At 37.2% G+C, this 19,572-nt stretch overlaps 1 protein-coding gene across 10 annotated transcripts in view; it reads left to right on the forward strand.

Annotated features, from left to right (window-relative positions):
* Positions 1-2,214: 2,214 nt before the first annotated feature.
* Positions 2,215-19,572, forward strand: part of LOC18444574 (uncharacterized) — a 31,967-nt gene continuing 14,609 nt past the window's right edge. The window contains exons 1-6 of one of the 10 annotated variants that reach the window (XM_006854740.4): positions 2,215-2,535; positions 2,810-3,094; positions 10,122-10,178; positions 10,474-10,683; positions 12,427-12,572; positions 12,702-12,799. In XM_006854740.4, coding sequence (XP_006854802.1) covers positions 2,299-2,535; positions 2,810-3,094; positions 10,122-10,178; positions 10,474-10,683; positions 12,427-12,572; positions 12,702-12,799 — 1,033 coding nt within the window. In that variant the 5' untranslated portion in view covers positions 2,215-2,298. Of the gene's footprint in view, positions 2,536-2,809; positions 3,095-10,121; positions 10,298-10,473; positions 10,684-12,426; positions 12,573-12,701; positions 12,800-19,572 lie in introns of all 10 variants that reach the window. The other 9 variants (XM_088852619.1, XM_020673805.2, XR_016045079.1 and 6 more) reach the window with 9 other exon arrangements.

The following is a 19,572-nucleotide window of genomic DNA, read 5'->3' on the forward strand; positions in this document are numbered from 1 at the left end:
ATTGCCATGGATTTGTTGGATATGTAGTGCTAGAAAGTAGTATAGATACACCAGATCTGCAAATGGGACAATCTAAGTATAAAACATAAAGGGAAAAATATAGGTGTAAATTACAAAAAAATTGAAATATCTTTATAGAAAAAACTTATATAAGTTCACAACCTCACACTATTGAAAGAAGATGCACTTAAAAAATCCTTCAGAAGAGAGTGTCCAGACAGCCGGGAACCCTCCAATTCATCATCTCGACTATCGATAGTAAACAAAAAAAATTGAATTTTAAGCAATAAAAATAGTAGATCTCTTAACAAGTTATGTAGAAATTTTATTTTTTAAATTTTCAAATTTTTATAAATTACCATTACAAAATTTTAAATTTGACAACATCGGAGCTGCATCTCCCACTAAAATTTAAAGGTGGGCTTTGCTTCGATGGCTTATTAGGGAGGACATCTTGTACAAGGCTCACTTAATTTTATAATTTCAAAAATATTGGATGATTATTAGCTCTAATTTCTCCTATGATAATAGTAGGTGCCACTGTTTAAAAAAACGTCGAGTCGAACCGGACTCGCCTGGTTCGACTCGGGAATCGTCATGGACGGATCGAATCGGCGAAAAAAACGGAAATCGTTCGGTTCTAGAGAGAACCGGACGATTCTGTACAGTGACTCGCCGATTCACTATATGGAATCGGCGAGTCCGTACAGTGAGTCGGCGAGTCCCGTACGGAATATTTTTTTTATTTTTATTTTTATTTATTTATTTATTTTTTTGTTTTTTGTAATCCATAATAGATTTTTTTGTAATACTTGATCGATTTTTTTGTAATCCATGATCGAATTGTTTTTTTTTTTTTTGTAATCCATGATCGAATTTTTTTGTAATCCATGATCGAATTTTTTTTTTTTTTTGTAACCCATGATAAAATTTTTTGTAATCCATGATCGAATTTTTTGTAATCCATGATCAAAATGTTTGTTTTTTTTTCTTGTAATCCATGATCGAATTTTTTGTTTTTTTGTTTTTTTTTGTAACCCATGATAGAATTTTTTGTAATCCATGATCGAAATGTTTGTTTTTTTTTTTTGTAATCCATGATCGAATTTTTTGTTTTTTGTTTTTTTTGTAACCCATGATAGAGTTTTTTGTAATCCATGATTGAATCTTTTGTAATCCATGATCGAATTGTTTTTTTCTTTTTTTGTAATCCACGATTGAATTTTTTGTTTTTTTTTGTTTGTTTTTTTTTGTAATCCATGATCGAATTTTATGTAATCCATGATCGAATTTTTGGTAATCCATGATTGAATTTTTTGAAAATTTGTGATTTTTTTTTTTTAATCCATGATCGAATTTTTTTTTGTAATCCATGATAGAATTTTTTGAAAATTTATGATTTTTTTTTTTTAATCCATGATCGAATTTTTTTTTGTAATCCATGATAGAATTTTTTGAAAATTTATGATTTTTTTTTTTTAATCCATGATCGATTTTTTTGAAAATTTGTTATTATTTTTTTTAATCCATATTATTCAAAGAGAAAATGAGAGAGATGATGATTCAGAGGCCACCCTATCCCAGCCATATTATTCACATATCGAGTCCCAACAGCAACAGTGTAGGGATGAGCACGACAGTGCAGGTGAGCATGAAAGATGGACAATCTTCGGGGATTTTAGATTGGAAACATAACAAAACACTAACACTCAGGGATTTGAGAATAGTCAGACGTCTGCTAATATCGATAATTCGTTTTTAGATCGAATCAATGAATTGTTAAACGAATTCAATCAATGGCATCAGCGTGACCAAGAAAAACAATAACATCGTCTATCATTTTATTTTTAGATCATATGTTACTAATTTTATGCTTTATTGTAGTCCATGTATGTTGATATACTTATTTCATGATAATTATATTTTATCCTTTTGTGTGATGTAAATTAAATGCTGAATGGCGGTTCATGCAGGGAAAGAACATATCAATATTCGCATATTCATTCAAAAACATGAAAATTCTTAATGGAGTACCCTCATTTCTTATTGAATTCCTAAAAAATAATATTTATAATGAATTTTAATAATTTTTTCGGATTTTTTTTAAGCTTTATACTCACCGATTCATCCGATTTCCTATCCCGATCGCCGATTCGCCGATCCGGATAGGTTGTTTGGAAGCTCAATCCGGGTCACCGATCCGTTGTTTAAACCATTGGTAGGTACTATTTAGATATCAGCAGGCGGTGGTAGGTACTATTTAGATATCAGCAGGCGGTGTTGATAGGCTTGGTGACGATGGCGATGGCTACTTCCTCTTGCTCTTCACCGTGGGTTGCTCCCTTTCTATCCACCGCCACCTGCAACAATGGGATCAAGTTCCGTTCACTGTGGAAATGCAATGACAAACGCTCTCTCTTCAATTTAATCGTGTGCAAATCCTCCTCAGAGCATCATCATAATCATCCTTTTGCGAATGGTTCGCCTCTCCACGATGCCCTAGATGCCTGTGGAGTCGATACTCACCATGCCAGAGTCAGTCGCCCCGCCCCTTCTCTCTCTCTCTCTTTTTTTCAGAGAAACGATGAAATTGCTCTCTATTTATTTCTATTTCATTTCCATTTTATTCTTTTGCTTGCAAAAAAACGAAAATGGAAATCCTCTCTCTTTCTCTCTTCTTCTTGCTGTTGGAAAAATCATGCGATTTTCCGTTTTAGTTTCTTCCTGTGATCCGAAAAACAATAGCTCTCTCCACAAGCCTGCAATTATAAACATGATGAACTCTCTCTCTCTCTCTCTCTCTATGCAGGCCGCAAGGAAAGGCTTTCTCAAGCAGATTGACGGGCTCTCTGTGATTGAAAAGGAGACGAGCATTGCCATAAACAGGCCCGTCGACCTGGGAAGAGCTGCACTCCAAATTGCTGCAGAGGATGATGCCCTAATCTCCCATTCTTCAGTACCATTGCCTGTCGATTCCTTTGTGGAGAGGCTTGATGACCTTTCTATGGACTTCTTTGCTCACCATCTGCCCCTTACTAGACCTCCACCTGATGCCTTCATCCAGAGTTTGGAGAGGTACTTCTACGTTCACAAGGTACTTCAGATTTTTCTATCCGATCCTTTGCTCAAAGGATGGTTGTCTTTTTTCGAAATTTATGATGTTTTCTTTAATGAATTACTGCTTATGAATGGGAACTAAAGGTGGATCTTTTTGCTACTGACGAAATTTGGTGTTGTTCTTTTTGCCTGTTTTGAATGGTATAATGATCAGGGAGTGAGAGAGATTTTGTTAGGAAATGGTGTTGGAGTTGGTCTTGTAGGTCCCTTACCTTGGTAGGTACATTGAGCAGAGTTGTCAAAAGTTGTTATGAGGTGGGAGCAAAGGTATTGGTACTGTTGGTGTACAGATGATTGAAAGGACCATTTTCATATATTTTTCGGTTTGTTTTTTGAAATTTGTTTATATCCCCTAGTTATACCACCCACCTCTAGGAAACTTGGCTTGGCCCATAGGGTGAGGTGAAGTTACTCGCCCTAGTCCAAGTGGACTCGAGTGAGTGACGGTATACTATTTCCATGTATCATATAGTTAAAACTTGGGTATATGACAATGATATTGTGAAGCTATGTTTCGATACAGATATGGCATTGGGGTGTCAACAGTATGATTGTTTCTTATGTGTCTATGTAGTGGGAAAGGTAAAGATCTAGGTAACTACGAAAACAATCCATTTGCAAATATATTTTTGAAAGCAAATCATGGTTGTGTGATGCAAAGTAGGATTTGATTCTTTTCAAATCAACACCTTAATTTGCAAAAACTCAATAAACTAATAAGCCTTAAGGGAAAAAAAGAGTAAAGAATGTAGAAAACTAGTAAAAGCAATGAGGAATCCACCTCCAAGTTTTATTATCCTAAAGTACTTCAACGAAAACGTCGAAAAGTAACAGAATTGCCCCAAAACGTTTTAGTAACAAGTATATAAGCAAATTCAAAACCCTAAAAAGCTCCTACGAAATTTTAGCTATCCATTTTCTTTTAATCCTAGCCATCCATTATTAACCTAAAATAAATGATCAACCCTACCCCTAACAAAATCATAAATAACTACTAAAATAAAATAAAATAAAAACTTAAGACAACTTCTCTTAGTCCCCTCAATTAAATTCCAACAAAAAGCCCAAAGAAAAACCTAAATATGCCCATCCTATGCCTGTATCAATTTCCTCTGGTTGGAAAAAACTTGTCATGGAGTTCTGAAGAGGCCTAAGATGAGATTTGCATCAAATCCAAAACCTTCTTTTACCTTCTTCTCTACTGGTTCAAAAAGTAATGGCTGCAAAAACACCTTACGAAATGGATCAACATATGAAGATCGGGGAATTAATGCAAATATCTCAAACTTAGCCGTCTTTTCATCATATATGGGTTTGTCATTGGCATTTTCCTCCTCAAGATCCAACCAATTGCCTGAATTGGACTTTAATGGAGTGGAAAATGGAACTCAGGAGATCAATTTTGCTTCCATGTTCGCCCTTTTTTTTCAAACAATTGAAGGCTTCATTGAACTCTTCATTAACTAGGACCACTTGAGGTTGGTTAGGATTAGGAACGAGATGAAAGTCACCTTCTTTAGAGGTGCCGTGATTTCCAACACCGGTCTCTGGATTCCTTCCATAATGCAAGCCTTGCATTATTGGATGCACTACTTGATCCATAAGGAGTTTATTCTATACTCGTATCATGAAGCACTTTGGTACACCTTGTGCTAAGTTGATAACCTTCATTCAAGTATATGACTTCCTATTGAAGCACAAGGTTGGAACCCAAAACAAGCAGCTGATGATTTAAGTAGAAGGGTGGCTTTGCTTGGAACTTTGGCTATGGAAGAAGGGATTTGAAATGATAAAAAACCAATATAAGGATGATCCAATTTTCAGCAAGGTCCGGGAAAGATGCATATAAGGGTGAGACCCTTATGGCTGAGAGTACCTAATGTGTGATGGCTATGGGGGTGTGTGATTATGTACTAGAGTGCTCCCTAAGGGAGAGGAGAGTTATGGAGGTTTGCAATGGAGGCTTAGGTGGACACTTTAGAGACAAAACTTTGGCCATGGTGAATGAAAAAATGTTTTTTGCCATCCATGTGAAGGGATGTTGACAGATTTGTGACTCGACGTCGAATTTGCGAAGTATCAAAATGTTACACACAAAATACGTGTCTTTATGCTCCCCCAAGGTCTAGATGCCCTATGGGTTGATATCTCTTCGGACTCTGTACTAGGACTCCTGCAAACTACACAAGGTGTGGACTCTATTTTTGTTGTTGTTGATCGATTTTCCTGAAAGGAACATTTTATTCCTTGTAGGAAACTAGGATGCCACACAATTGCCAATATTTTCTTCAAAAAGATCGTGAGGGTACAGGGGTCCCCAATTCGATCGGGTACAAAGTTCTTTAGTCACTTTTGGCACGATCCTTGGATGTGCCTAGGAATCAAGCTTCAATTTTCTAGCTCTTATCACTGTCAAACAGATGGGCAAACTGAAGTAGTGAATGAGTAACCCTCTTGAGTTTTGTTGGTGATAGCACATCTCAGTGGGACACCCCAGGCTAAATTTGCTTACAACAGTTCTGTCAATCGGTTGATGGGAAAATCGCCATTTGAGATTGTTAATGGTAGGACTCTTAATCATGTGCTCAACCTAGTGCCATTACCAATGCAAGGCAAGTGATCGTGCTAATGCTTTTGCTGAGCAATATTCAAGACTTGCAAGCCCAAATTAGGAAGAAAATTGAAGAAAGTAATGCAAAGTATCCAGAAGCTTCAATTGGGCATCAAAGAAGATTTTCATGGAGGGTGACTTAGTGATGGTATACTTGCAAAAAGAAAGGCTTGCATTAGGAACCTACAATAAGCTTTAGCCCAAGAAGGTAGGTCCTTGCCTAATTTTGAAGAAATATGAGAATAATGCATATGGGGTGGAATTAATGAAGGCATTGGATATCTCACTGATGTTTAATGTTGTTGATTTATTTGAATTTTATGGAGACCCTCTAGAAACTCAAGAAGAAGTAATTGTTGATATGATGAAACAATTCCAAGAAAGAAGAACAAAGAAATTGAGCTAGTTTTGAAGACCAAAGGCTTTCTCACTCAAAAGCAATCATATCACCAATATTTTGTCAAATGGAAGGGAATGTCATATTCCAATGGGCATGTAGATTTTCGAGCAAGAGTTAATGAGGGTGGATTCAGATTTATAATGCCTTTGGCCCTCTATGTTGAAGACAACCATCCGAGTCGAGTTCCTTTCAACCGGGGGTCAATGATGAGCCATACCGACCACAACCAATAGTTTGTGGTTGGGCAAAGAAAGGTCGTAGGACCATGAGGGGAGAAAATACTATAATGATGTTTTTTTGGGCTTTTTATTTTTTATTTTAGTTGTTATTTCCAATTTTGTTGGGGCAGGGTTAGTCAGCTATCTTATGGTAACAATGGATGGTTAGGATTAAAAGAAATGGATGGCTAGGATTTTGTAGGAGCTTTTTTGGGTTTTGAGTTGGCTTAAATACTTGCTATTAAAGGGTTTTCATGGAGATCTAGTACTTTTGTCGGAAAACTTTGAGTTAATAAAACTTGGAGGTGGATTCCTAGTTGCTTTTGCTAGGTTTCTTCCTTCTCTAATCTTATTTTCCCTTAAGGCTTGTTATTTTATTAAGCTTTTGCAATTAAAGGTGCTGATTTGAGAAGAATCGATAATTTGCATCATATGCAACCATCATGCCAACTTATGGTGGTCTTCGACATCTTCCATGATATCAGATGGTGAATTAGTGGATATCCAACGTAAATGTTGTATGTCGTACATATTATGTTTATCTTATACTTTCATCAACTACAGAAATGACACATAATGTTGGTGTGAATGTCTGTCTTCTTTGAACTATGCTACATATGTTGTTTGGGTGGGTGAAGTGCTAGTCTTGAATGCATATCGATCAATATATCTACACATGGTTACTGGGATCCCAAGAAGGTGGCCCCTCCACCTCCAGAAGCTAGATCTTGCCTTCGGGACAAGGGATCTTGATTCCAAACATTTTTTTGAATTTAGGGGCCTTTATCCGCAAAATTGGGGATCTAGACCCCTAGTTAATGGCATCTAGATCCCTCTCATCCAAATTATAAGTCCATGGGTAAGTAGTGGAATCGAGCCTCCACCAACTTGGATTCAGTTTTCTCTTACATTGGCACTAAAGCTCGATATTACATTTCGAGTCTCATGCACTAACCATCCTCTCTCTAACTCAGACCATAATCTCTGTGTGTGTGTGCAAGATCATATTTCTCTAAAAATTCTGAAATTTGAATGGGTTTTGATAAAGAGATCAACCAGTTGGAAACAATTCCAATTCCCACAGTGGCAACCAGGTTTTGAAGCATGTAGTTTGAACTTTGAATTTGTAAGTCACAAAATAAACACCATAACACAAAAGCTGCTGCCATATTTATGGAACACATAGACAAAGGAGAGCAACTAAACGTGAGTCATCTCCTATCATAAATCAATTTCATTTCACTCAATGGCAGTTTTATAAGCTTTATACTATAGGTCTTTGTCTCTAATGCCCTCTCATTAACCCTATCCACCATTACAGAGACCTTTGCAGGTTGGCCATTTCTTTGCCTCTGGACCCTTTTTTGCCTTTGAATCTATAGAGCGTTTGACTAGTTGCATGCCCAATCGCATGTAAGTGAAAGGACCCAAACGGAGGAAACATATTCCAATGATGACAAAAAATTAAAATGTATTTTCAAAATAAGATTCTTTGTATTTAATGCTACTTTGGTTTTTTTATTTAGAAAAAACTTTAATGTTATTGTTCAAAGCACTTCGTTCTCCAGCAAGAGTACCCTATTTGGGGAGTCCCGATTTTAAGCTGGATAGACTTTGATCCCATATACGTCATATACTTTATCATTCATTCCAGGGCAAATTTGAATCGAGCTGTCCAACTATTTGGATGACGATCCCTTTAACTAATGGTGTATGGATCTCGTTGCCTACCCCACAGATCTTCGTACATCTCTCTATCCCATGGTCCTGATCCTTATTTAGGATCTGACCTTGCTCCTGATCCTAGTAACTATGTGCCTACACATGTTCTTTAGATCCTTCTTATTTATTAACCATTGATTTCATCATTTTAAATACTTGATCTTCTTTTTTAATTTAAGTGGACACATGTGAATTTTTAAATATCAATGGAATTTGAAATATTTTACAAATATTTTATTTCCTGATAAGCAGCAACCATATATCGTTGTCTGTTCGCAATATAGCTGTATCATCAAATCATCTTCCTCAATGACATGAGGAATGCAATGGCTCATTACCATGTCTGACGTTCATGCACATACTCGTGTTCATGCAACATTGTCTTTGAACCACTATTCATCTTGACTATTTTGTCTAAAGAATACATGGTGGATGCACTGCTTATGTTTTTTTTATATGGCATATACATCTGGTGTATGCTATGCCTTCATGTATGCGATCCACTTAAGTAAATGTGGTTTCACATATCCTTGAAGGTAGCTATGTTTATAAATAAAATATGGACAAACCTAAAAAATGCCTACAGGTGAAGTGGTATAGTGTTTTGCCACTGTCACGTACTTGTTATGTCCGTGGCGGTTCATTGAATGGACTCGCAATGGACGATGCACAGTCCGTTGCGGTTTCGCATGTTTTTTTGGCTGTTACGGACCTAATATGTACGTGATAGTACCGCCATGGACATGCTAGGTCCATGGCGGTCGAAAAATGCACGCTGCCCTATTTTTTCGGGCGGTGATGAGCCTATGGGCTAAAACACTGTTCATTTTCGCCCATAGGCATTGCGTAGATGCTTCCATAAAATATTGGAGGTCAATTAGTAGCTCTCGTAGACTGACAGTTGATGATACATTCTTTTCTAAGTCTTATATGATTTATTGCACAAAAAATATTTTTTTTGAAGTATTTTTTTACTAAATAAGGAGAGCTTCTATATTGCATGGACACAGCTATGTGTGTCAATACCTGACATGGGTATGGAGTGTCAAATTCCTCGTGCCATGAAGAAGATTTGGTGACATGGCTATATTATGAAGAGACAACTAAATTTGATTATGTTTTGATAATATTTTGTTTCATGTTGAAACTATCCCTTAATTGGTTGAATCCTTAGTTAATCTCAATGTTCCATAGACATTGTCAAAGTTCACATGTGTCGACTAAAAAGAAAAAGAAGACGAAGTCTCTAAATGATATATTCGATGATTAATAAACAAGAACAAGAATCAAGAAGCATCTGTGTCAATATGTGTGTCGATACGCGTCCAACATGGGCAAGGCTCCTAGATAGAAGAATCCATTTAACATCAGAAAAGTTATTCGTACTCTTTATTAGTTTGTTAGAAAATCAACAATATGGAGTTACAGGCAATAATTAAAAATTGGTGACTCAGATTTGGACTTGGACTTGCTCGAGTCTCTTGGACTTGGCAGAGTGCTGGGTGTGTAACCCTGAGACTTGGTGCTATTCTGATGGGGTCTTGGATTTTCTTTGTATTTCGTCCGAGGACTCGGGCGAGTAGGACCGCGCTCGACCAGGTGGGCATCTCACTCATGCTTGGGACCCTGGAGAGTCGAGTCCTAGCCTACTATTTTTATTCCCTCCCCTCTCTCTCAAAAAAACAATAAAAAAGGCTTTGGTGGAATTCTTTGGGCTGCGGAATCATGTTTCTCTTTGTCCTCTTGTTCTGTATTTTGGAGTTTCTAACTTTCAGAGATACTAAACTGTTTGTTGCAATGGTAAATTAATGACATGATGAATAGATGAACCAGAAACATTGTGTTGCACAATTTTGCTTGGTTGCTTTTATGCCTTGTCTCAACACATTTTATTCTATTTCTTGTGCATTTCCTTGTTTCTGACTACCTTGGATGTAGCTTCTATGGCTTCAGCTTATGCCCACTGTCAAATGGCAATTGATTCATTTATCATATAATTTTGAAATTGAATTGAGATTGCTGCTTTGTTTTTTGCATGATTTGTTTCCCACAGGGGTTCCGACGAACATCTATGAATCACAGAGATGTTAGAGATCTGTACCTTCATTCGGTATGCCAACCCCACAACGATCTTCCTAAAGATGGTTATTGTGGTGATATTTTCCTAGTGGTTAAAAAATTGGGGACTCAGACTTGGACTCATCCTTATGAGTAACTTTGAGACTAGGGGTGAGTCTGTCTGATCACCTAGTTTATTTTGTAGTTTTAATAGAGACTCATCTAAGTGAGATCGCTAACTCAGCCTAGTCAGTCTCTGACTCAGGGTCAAGACCCTAGTGAGTCCTTGCTTGAGTCTGGGTTTTTAATCACTGATTTTTACCATCCTTTTGACTCATGCTAAACAGGTATTGACGCGTCGGACTGGATCCTTGGTTATGATTGCTGTTATTTATTCGGAAATGGTAAAGATGCTTCGATTATATGGTGTTGTAGATTTTGACATTGAAATATACTTTCCTCATGACCTTGTCAGTCTTCCTCAAGGCTATGATAAACAAAAAAGCAAGGTGTCTGATGAACCTCACATTATGACACCGCTATCACTTCTAGTGGAGGTAAGCATTCGTTTAGGAGACACTTTGATAGTTACCAAGGAGTAGTAAGCGAGGGTCGTTTTGGAAGTTTGTTTATGCATATCATTTATGTGGTGTCAAGAGGTTTTGTTGGATTTAAATGAGTAATGGTCCTTTGTGATTTAGATATGTTCTTATGCGAGTAATTTGCTAGAGATTACATGCATATAAAAAGAAATTATTGATATAATGACTTTAGGATAGAATGTGGCTTTTGATTCATACTGGGTTTTGGTACTATTAATTTGTAGCGATTCTTTTTATTTGGTTAATTGCGAACTTCTCATAAAAACTGACTATTGTGTGCTACATTAAGAAAGTGCCCGAATTGATAGCTAGGGCCTCTTTATGGTATTGTGACTCATCAGTCCCCGAGGCAAGGCTGTTGTTACCCATGGGTTTAAATAGGAGTGCAAAACTGTAAGAAACTCCGTATAAAGCATAATATAATAGTTTTTCATCACCTGTTCATTTTATTAATTTTGTATGAGAATGCTGATGAAGTTCTACATGATGACCCTGGTGATAGTTTATATGTTTTGTTGTAATTTGGAAATTCTGGAAGGAGAGAGAATCTTATTGTTAGAAACAAAGAAATTTATGGACGGTGCACCTTGAAAGTATCAAGTAGGATGACTATTAAACTAGATTCAAAGCAGAAGATAATGCAATATGAAGGCAAAAGGTTATTCGAAGCTTCAACCTATGTGCAAGAAAACTGATACCTGTTTGCAATAGATGTTCGAAGGGGATGGATCCTTCTGCAAGTTGTTAGAAACTATAAGAGATCATGATAATGGATTTCAGGCACTATGGGCATAACATATTCAATATGTGCAGATGTGCAGCAGTCCAAGCATTTCAGGCCCCTAGACTTTAGGGGTATGATCTGATCCAATGACTGTGAAAGGCAGCCGCCATTCTGTGCTGATAATTGGTTTGCCAACTGGTCCAATTGTGGCTAATTGGCCTCTATTTCAAATGAATTCTTTTTTGTGTCTGTGTGTTTGTTTGTGTTTTTAGTTTTGCTTTAGACTTTTGCTGATGAAATAGTTGCCCTATGTGTCTATCTGATTTGAAAATCTGGATCAGATCCAACGTTAGTCCAATTCTGTCTGGAATCACCTAAATCAGCATGTGGTTGGATTTGGGCAATGATGACTTTTGCCATACTTTTTGGCTTGTGTCTAAATAAAGTCTGTGGCCACTTTGTGGCTTCCATGCATCTTTTTTTCATAGTCATATGTTATCTTGAATTGCCTGCTTGTTACATGTCCAAATATTTGGTTTGCTTTTCGGGATGTCCAGTCTAGCAGTACAAATATGTGTATCTATACATTCCACCTTCAGTTTTATCCATCCTTCTTATAGAAGATCCTGCAACCAATGATACAACAACTTACGAGCTGGATTTATTAGCTTATCCTTTTCTATTTAGACCGCAATTGTATTTTGTAATGCATTTTAAGTGGATATTCATGCCCACAAAATCTGAACGTGATATCGATCATTGTCCTCAGAGCATGCTATAATCCAATTTGCTATGAGAACTCCATAATCCATTGGGTCCTCACCATGAATTGTAATGACAGAAAGTGATGTAGAGGCATGCTGGTTTTCCATAATCCACTGCATCATAGTTGTCCATATTGTCCCCATAATGTTGCAGCAAAACTGTTTTATCCTTACAATTAGTAGTTTTATGCCTGTCTCCTTTGCATGCAGATGTTGAGGGATCTTAAGGATGCTTTCTGGCCATTTCAGTATGGCCGGAACTGTAGTTTGTTCTTAAGGGCAGCAAGTGCTACCAATTTTGTTACTGGTTCCAGCATAATAGATGGGATTGCTTCTGCATCAAATGACAATGCAAGGTGAATGTTTAGATATGTAGAGAGCATTGGAGAGTTGTTTTGTTTGGTTTATAAATCACCAACTAGATTAGCATCTATATCATTGTGTGTGATTGTTTAAGTTTCTTTTGTAATTGCCTCCTTTTGCAGTGGATTTGAAGTTGCATCTATGAGGGCTGCTCAACATAGGCTGGGACGTGGAGTATGGACAGGTCCAAGATTTGGTGATATACGGCGAGCATTGGCTGGTAAGATTTGCTTTTGCATGTAAATGTTATTCTTTTCAGTGACTTTCTATGATACTCTAGAAATAGTGCATAATGTTATCCCGCTTTGTTGGAGAATGATGAGGTCTTTTATCCTTCATTTTGCAAACCAAGCTTATTGACTCAAGAAAACAGAGTACTATTGCTAAGTGGACTACAGAGAAACCATTGCCCATTGGATCATCACTTTTATTGAAATGATGTATGGTGATGGAGAGAGATTTGGGCTCACTAGAAGAAGACTCGTCATGGTTCCCACACTCTGCCCCATCACTATCCATCATATCAATGAACGGTAATGACCCAGTGGACAACGGTCTTCACATAGTGTGAAATCCTAGTATACTTTCTAAAATAACTGCAAATATATTTTATGATTTTCTCCTGTTTAGCATATGATGTGACATTATAAAGTTCAAAAACTACTTTTAATGGGGGTCCTTGATGATAAAATATTCCATGCTGGTATATCTTCAGTTATAATGATTCCCCAATGGCTTTGCACTTCTGGTTGCATTATTCCATATCTGCATTGGATTGTATAAAGATTCTAGAATGAGGATGCATGTGTTTTTGGAACAATTTTACGTGAATTGCATAATTATTCCATCACTTATTGTAGTTAATATTGTGGCCCCATGCTGCTACTAATGAAACCTCCTACAATGGAGGTTTCCTCACCATGAGCACCAATTTTGTTTCATGGTAGGTGTGGTGTTGTTGGACTAGATGGATGTACACACTAACTAGCTACTCTGCTTCCAAGAGAATATCTTGAAATTGCTCATATATTCATGCTATCCTTCCTGCTATATGTAAAAGATGAAAGTTGCAGTTCAAAGGATGTGGGATGGAAAAGGCTGACCCCATTTCATTCAAGTCAATATATACAAAGGGAGCAACCATTTCATTCAATTCATATATGCGAATGACAACTCTAGGCTCAAAAACACTTAAATTACAATAACGAGCAGTGAGAAAACAAGAATAATCAACAAGAAAAAAGAACGTAATGCCAAGCAGATTAGAAGTGATGCATTGACAAATTTAATCTTGCCACTGAATGAAAGCCTCCTTAAATGAACTGATCTACCTTCTGATGTCTCTAAAATGGGATCTGAAAGCTGCTCTTTGTGGGTGCTTGCAGAAGGCAGGTTCAGATAGAGCAAAGGAGACTTGAGGGAACTTTCTGAAATTTACCATGAAATATCCAGTTGCGCAGTTGTCTTCATTTTTCTGTTACTAATCTTCTCATGACATCTTATATAAACATCAAAGGCAATGCTTGCTCAACTAAGAGACATCTGAATATAATAGTGCTGTCCTTCCAATGATGATAAGATATTTTGTATGTCCATGCATTGGCAGGGATCGTTCAATGGACATAGCATACTTTGCCTTCCAAAGAATCCTTAGGTCTCCCTTTTGCAGGCCTACCCACCAGGGTACCATTCACCATAACTATAATAGGTGTTGATATACATACCTTACCCACTATTGCTGCTGTTGACACTAAAAAAAAAACATGAGAGAGAAAAGAAAATGCAAGTTTAGTAATTTTAGGAGTACAGATGAGGAAATAGTTAAGATTGATGGCTAAGAAATATAAAAAAAGAGTGCACTTTCGATATCTTGAGCCTATAATCTAGAAAAATGGAGAGATTGAGGAAGATGTTGCACATAGAATTAGAGTTGGGTGGGTGAAGTGGAGATGCGTAACTGGAGTTTTATGTGATCGTTGCATACCAATAAGCTCAAGGGCAAGTTTATAGGACAACTGTGAGATCAGCTTTGCTTTAGAAGGTGGAATGTTGAGTGGTCAAGAAAAAACGTACCCATAGGATGAGTATAGCTGAGATGAGGATGTTGAGATGGACGAGTGGCAAGATAAGAAGGGATATAATTCGAAATTAATACATTCGGGAGAACTTAGTTGTGACTCCAATAGGTGATAAGATGAGAGAAAGTAGACTTAGGTAGGTTGGTCATATGCAACGATGACCCAATACAACACTTGTTAGGAGATGTGAGTTAGTTCAAGTAGAAGGCTCAAAAAGAGCAAGGGTACGCCCAAGAGGACATGGTCGGAAATAGTGAAAAAAGATATGGGGACTTATGGCTTCACCAAGGGTATGACCCTTAATAGAGCAGAATGGTGGACTAGGATTTGTTTAGCTGACCCCAAATAGTTGGGAAAAAGCTTTGATGATGATGATGAGAGATAAAAGAAACTTATCTTTCTGAGCTGGCCCATCTAAGAAATCTTGTAGTACATGCTCATCGTCTTTCTCTTTGTCCTTTTTCTCAAAGTTACACACAACACTTATTTTTCAAGAATCCAAGATTTAACAACACTCAATGAACCTACCATGATTTTGGAAATACAAAAGGGGGTAGCTTTTTTTTTATTCTTCTAATCTTTACTATTGCCTAGTGATTGCGAACTAAAGGTTAAAACTTGGACTTTAAGGTTGAGTGCGATGCCTTTCATGTGGGGATTTGAGTTGTGCTTAGTCAAGAGCAAAGGCCTATTGCATTTTTCAGTGGAACACTCAATGATACAGGGGGGTGATATTCGATTTATGACATCGAGTTCTATGTCGTTATTCAAGCACTTTGTCATTGGCGACACTACGTAATTCAACATGAGTTTGTCCTTTACACTGACCACGATGCACTTAAAAGCATTGATAGTAAAACATGCAGAGTGGGTGGCTTATTTTCAAGAATTTACATTCACTATAAGGCACTAGTCCGGATAGCGAAATAGGGTGGCTGGTGCCCTTAGTTGACATGCACATTTGGTGAGGACATTGGTAGTGGAAGTAGTGGGTCTTGAAGTGGTGCATGAGGCCTATCTTGATGATCCTTATTTCAAGGCTACATTGGAGAGATGATGATTGAGATACAGTAAATCTTACCACCACTTCATCTTTCTGATGGTTGTTTGTTTTGTTGTACCCGTCTATGGGTATGTAATACAGCATTAAGGGAACTTCTCATTGCTAATTTGCATTTGGGAGGTCTTTGTGGACATTTTGGCAGGGATAGAACAATTGATGTAGGAAATATATTTTTGGATTTCCATGCCATGGGATGAGTACAGGTTTGTTAATAGGTGCATGAAATGTCAAGTGGCCATGGGGCATTTCCAAAAAAATTGGTTTGTATGCACCATTGCTTATTCCAACTAGGCGATAGTTGCATTTATCAATGGATTTCATTGTGGGATGATTGCCAAGGAGCGCGAGATGTCATGATGCAATTGTAGTAGAAGTGGATAAGTATTAGATGACATTTTATACCATGTAGGCAGACCATTGATGCTACGATGATTGGTCATCTCCTCTTTAACGATAGTGTATTTTTGTGAAAACTTCCCAAAATCATCACATTGGACCGTGACACCAGCTTCCTTAGCCACTTTTAGCAGACTTTGTGGGGAAAAATGGGAACCAAAGTGCAATTCAATAGAGCTTAACACCCCCAAACTGATGGTCAAACAGAGGTAATTAATAGGAGTTTGGTGATGCAGATCAAGAATGGCTTGATTCAAGTAAAAATAAATTTCAAAGATGTGGGTAGATTTTTTTGGGTTAATTTTTAGGAATTTTATTTATTAAGGTTATGTCTTGTTGGGGGGATTGAAAGGGATTTTATTGTATATCTTGGGCATGCTTAACAGTTGTAGTTCCTTAGGATTGATGTGATCGGCTTTGCTGGATTCTAGGATCTCATAGTTCTCTTTTGATGGGAGGAGTTCCTAATTTGTTTGTTATTAACAAGATATGGGAAAAAGGAAAGAGGATAGAGTAGGCCATCACGTGAAGCCTAGAGTTTAAGATTTTGATGAGAGAATTCAACAAAGTGGGAAGTAGATGGATAAGTTCATCTTAGGAGAGTCCGTTTCTTTATTGAGTTGTATTTTTCCTAATGAATTTTGTAAGAAACCTTACACAAAAGTTAAGAACATGGATATCCTTTTCTTAAATGTACAAAGGTTATTTCTCTTTAGGCAAGACAGAAGTTATCTTAGTAAGTTCTCTTCAAGGGTTTTAGGAAGGAAATTCCTTTAAAAAGGGATATGGGATGTTTCATTGTAACAAGCATGGTTTTTGTTTTGAATGGAAGAAAGAAAAATTATTTTATAGAGAGTTAATTTATTTTATAGAGTGTGTGTTTTCTCTTAATTTTCTCTTTAGGTGATTTTAGCTGCATCAAGTTGGTATCAAAGCATGGTTGGAGGACAACTGGAGATTGCGGTGGCTGGTTATGGTGGCCATAGCGGTCGTAGCCCTAGGGATGCGATATGATCGGATTGTGCAAGGAAATTGACTACTTGACGGTGAGAGTTACATGGTTGTTGCGCAAATGAGAACAACAACAACGTGCCATAAACGAAGAGGAGTCTACAGGGATAAATCCAAATCGTGAGGATTTTTATGGAAAATGGCATGAATCAGCCCCAACACACAATGATGGCAGTTGTGAGTCGAACGCTAGTTTAGAGAACCTGTTCTATGCACACGCTCCGCGTTGTGAGCCTCATGTTCGGGTGAGTAGATTGTGAGATCTCAAGATTGAAGTTGACCTACCTAAGTTTGATGAAGAACCAGTTGAAGGTGAAGAACAAGTGCGCTTGGATCTTCAATTGGAATTATCATTCCTTCATGTCATGGGTGACCCTATTTTTAATGCAGGTCCTATATTTGATGAAGAACAAGATGAAAGGAAAGAAATTGGGCTTGAGGCAGCAAGACTATCTTTCTTATAAATGGAGAGATGGAGAAGCAAGATGTCCACCTAAAACCAGAGGAGATCAAGCCTATGAAGATTTTAGCGGAAGAAAGAAATAAGGTGATGAAGGAGGCACAAATTAGGGAGGCTAGAAATACAACAATGAGTATTTTGAAAATATGATATCAAATTACAAAAAAATGCGTGGAGGCTGATAATAAAGGTTCATATTATTTCACTGATGAAAAGAATGAAGATGAATACATATCCTATTGAGTGGTTGTGTATCTAGAGATATATAAGTTTGAATATTATTCTGACGATCGTGATAGGCCTTCAAGGTTCAAGAAGATCATGGTTTCAACACAAAATTCATCCTAGCTCGTTTCAAAACTCGAGGATGAGTTTTCTCCAACCAGGATAGAATGATGCAAATTAAGAATGGGTTGATTCAAAAATTTATTTATATTATTTTTATTTTTGGAGATGTGGATAGATGTTTTTTTGGGTTAAATTTTATTATTTGCTAGAGTTACTTCTTGTTGGGGGATTGAAAGGGACTTTATTGCATATCTTGGCATGCTTAACGATTGTAATTCCTTAGGATTGATGTGCTTGGCTTTGCTAGATTCTCGGATTCCTAATTTGTTCGTTATTATCAAGATATGGAAAAGGGGAAAGAAGATAAAGTAAGCCATCCTGTGAAGCCTAGAGTTTAAGATTTTGATGAGAGAATTCAACAAAGTGGGAAGTAGAAGGATAAGTCCATCTTAGTAGTCCCTTTGATTTATTGAGTTGTATTTTTTATTTAATTAATTTTGTAAGAAACCTTACACAAAAGGTAAGGACACTGATAGCAAGTTATCTATTAGGAAGAAGGTTCTTTTTTTGTTCAATTTAGGAAGGTTCTTTTTTAGTTAAGATGTAGAAGTTATCTTAGGAAGTTATCTTTAAGGTTTTGGAAAGGAGATTCTTTCAGAAAAGGATGGGATGTCTCATTATAACAAGCAAGGTTTTTGTTTTGAATGAAAGAAAGAAAATTTATTGTAAAGAGAGAATGTATGTTCTCTTAATTTTCTGTTTGGGGGATTTTCGCTGCATCATGTCGGTGGTGTGCTAAGGAGTTTGCTTGGATGTGAAGGTGTGAGATTTGTTGCTACCAATGGCCGAGTTTGCTTACAGTAATCTCCAAATCGTGCAATCAAAAACTCCTTTTTTAGAGTGGTATGTTGTATGACACTAGTGCATTTCATGATCTAGTTTCTGACCTATGATGTAGGTGCTGCAAAGCAAGCCTAGATGTTGCATGGGAAGGTTCAAAAGAATTCGGAAGAATGCTATGACAAGTACCAAAAATCCTGTGAATCGACAGCAATGTGTGTAGCTATTTGGAGAGACCTCATGATATGACATATCTCAAGTAGGAGATATTTCCTGTTGGCACCTATCTAAAGCTCAAAGCAAAGAAGATTGAAGATCACAAGTCAAAGCGAAGAAGATATGTCCAAGTCCTAGTTCATGCAAAGTAGATCAATGACAATGCCTATGAGGTGGAGATGACAAGTGGATAGAGTATCTCCCCGATCTTCAATGTGCGAGACTTGTTCAAGTATCATGATGATGTTGACCCAGAGGACTCGAGTCTTCTTCAACCCGAAGAGGATGATGCGAATCACATCTAGGAGTTGGCTTGACCAAGTTCATATTTATTTTTCCAAATTTGAAGTAGGGACATGTTGCAATTGTTTTATTTGTTGAGGATTGATTTTGTAGTTTGTCATTAAGGGGTTACTTTTGGTTTTAACTTAAAGTCTAGGATAGAATGGAGTGGTGTAGAGTCCTCATGTAATCTACATGGTAGCGGAGGGTAATGTTTGTTTTGAGTTCCAACAGTTAAGGAGTCAATTGTGTGGAGTTATCATGTTTGGAAATTTGGCTGTGTGAATGGGGACTTGGAACGTGGGAACTTGGTTGCATATGGAGGTTGCATGCATGGGAGTTGCAACATGGGATAATGT

The sequence above is a fragment of the Amborella trichopoda genome, chromosome 1 (genome assembly GCF_054954075.1).
Source record: "Amborella trichopoda isolate Santa Cruz 75 chromosome 1, AtrichopodaSantaCruz75HAP2 v2.0, whole genome shotgun sequence".
In the NCBI taxonomy this organism is placed as follows: domain Eukaryota; kingdom Viridiplantae; phylum Streptophyta; class Magnoliopsida; order Amborellales; family Amborellaceae; genus Amborella; species Amborella trichopoda.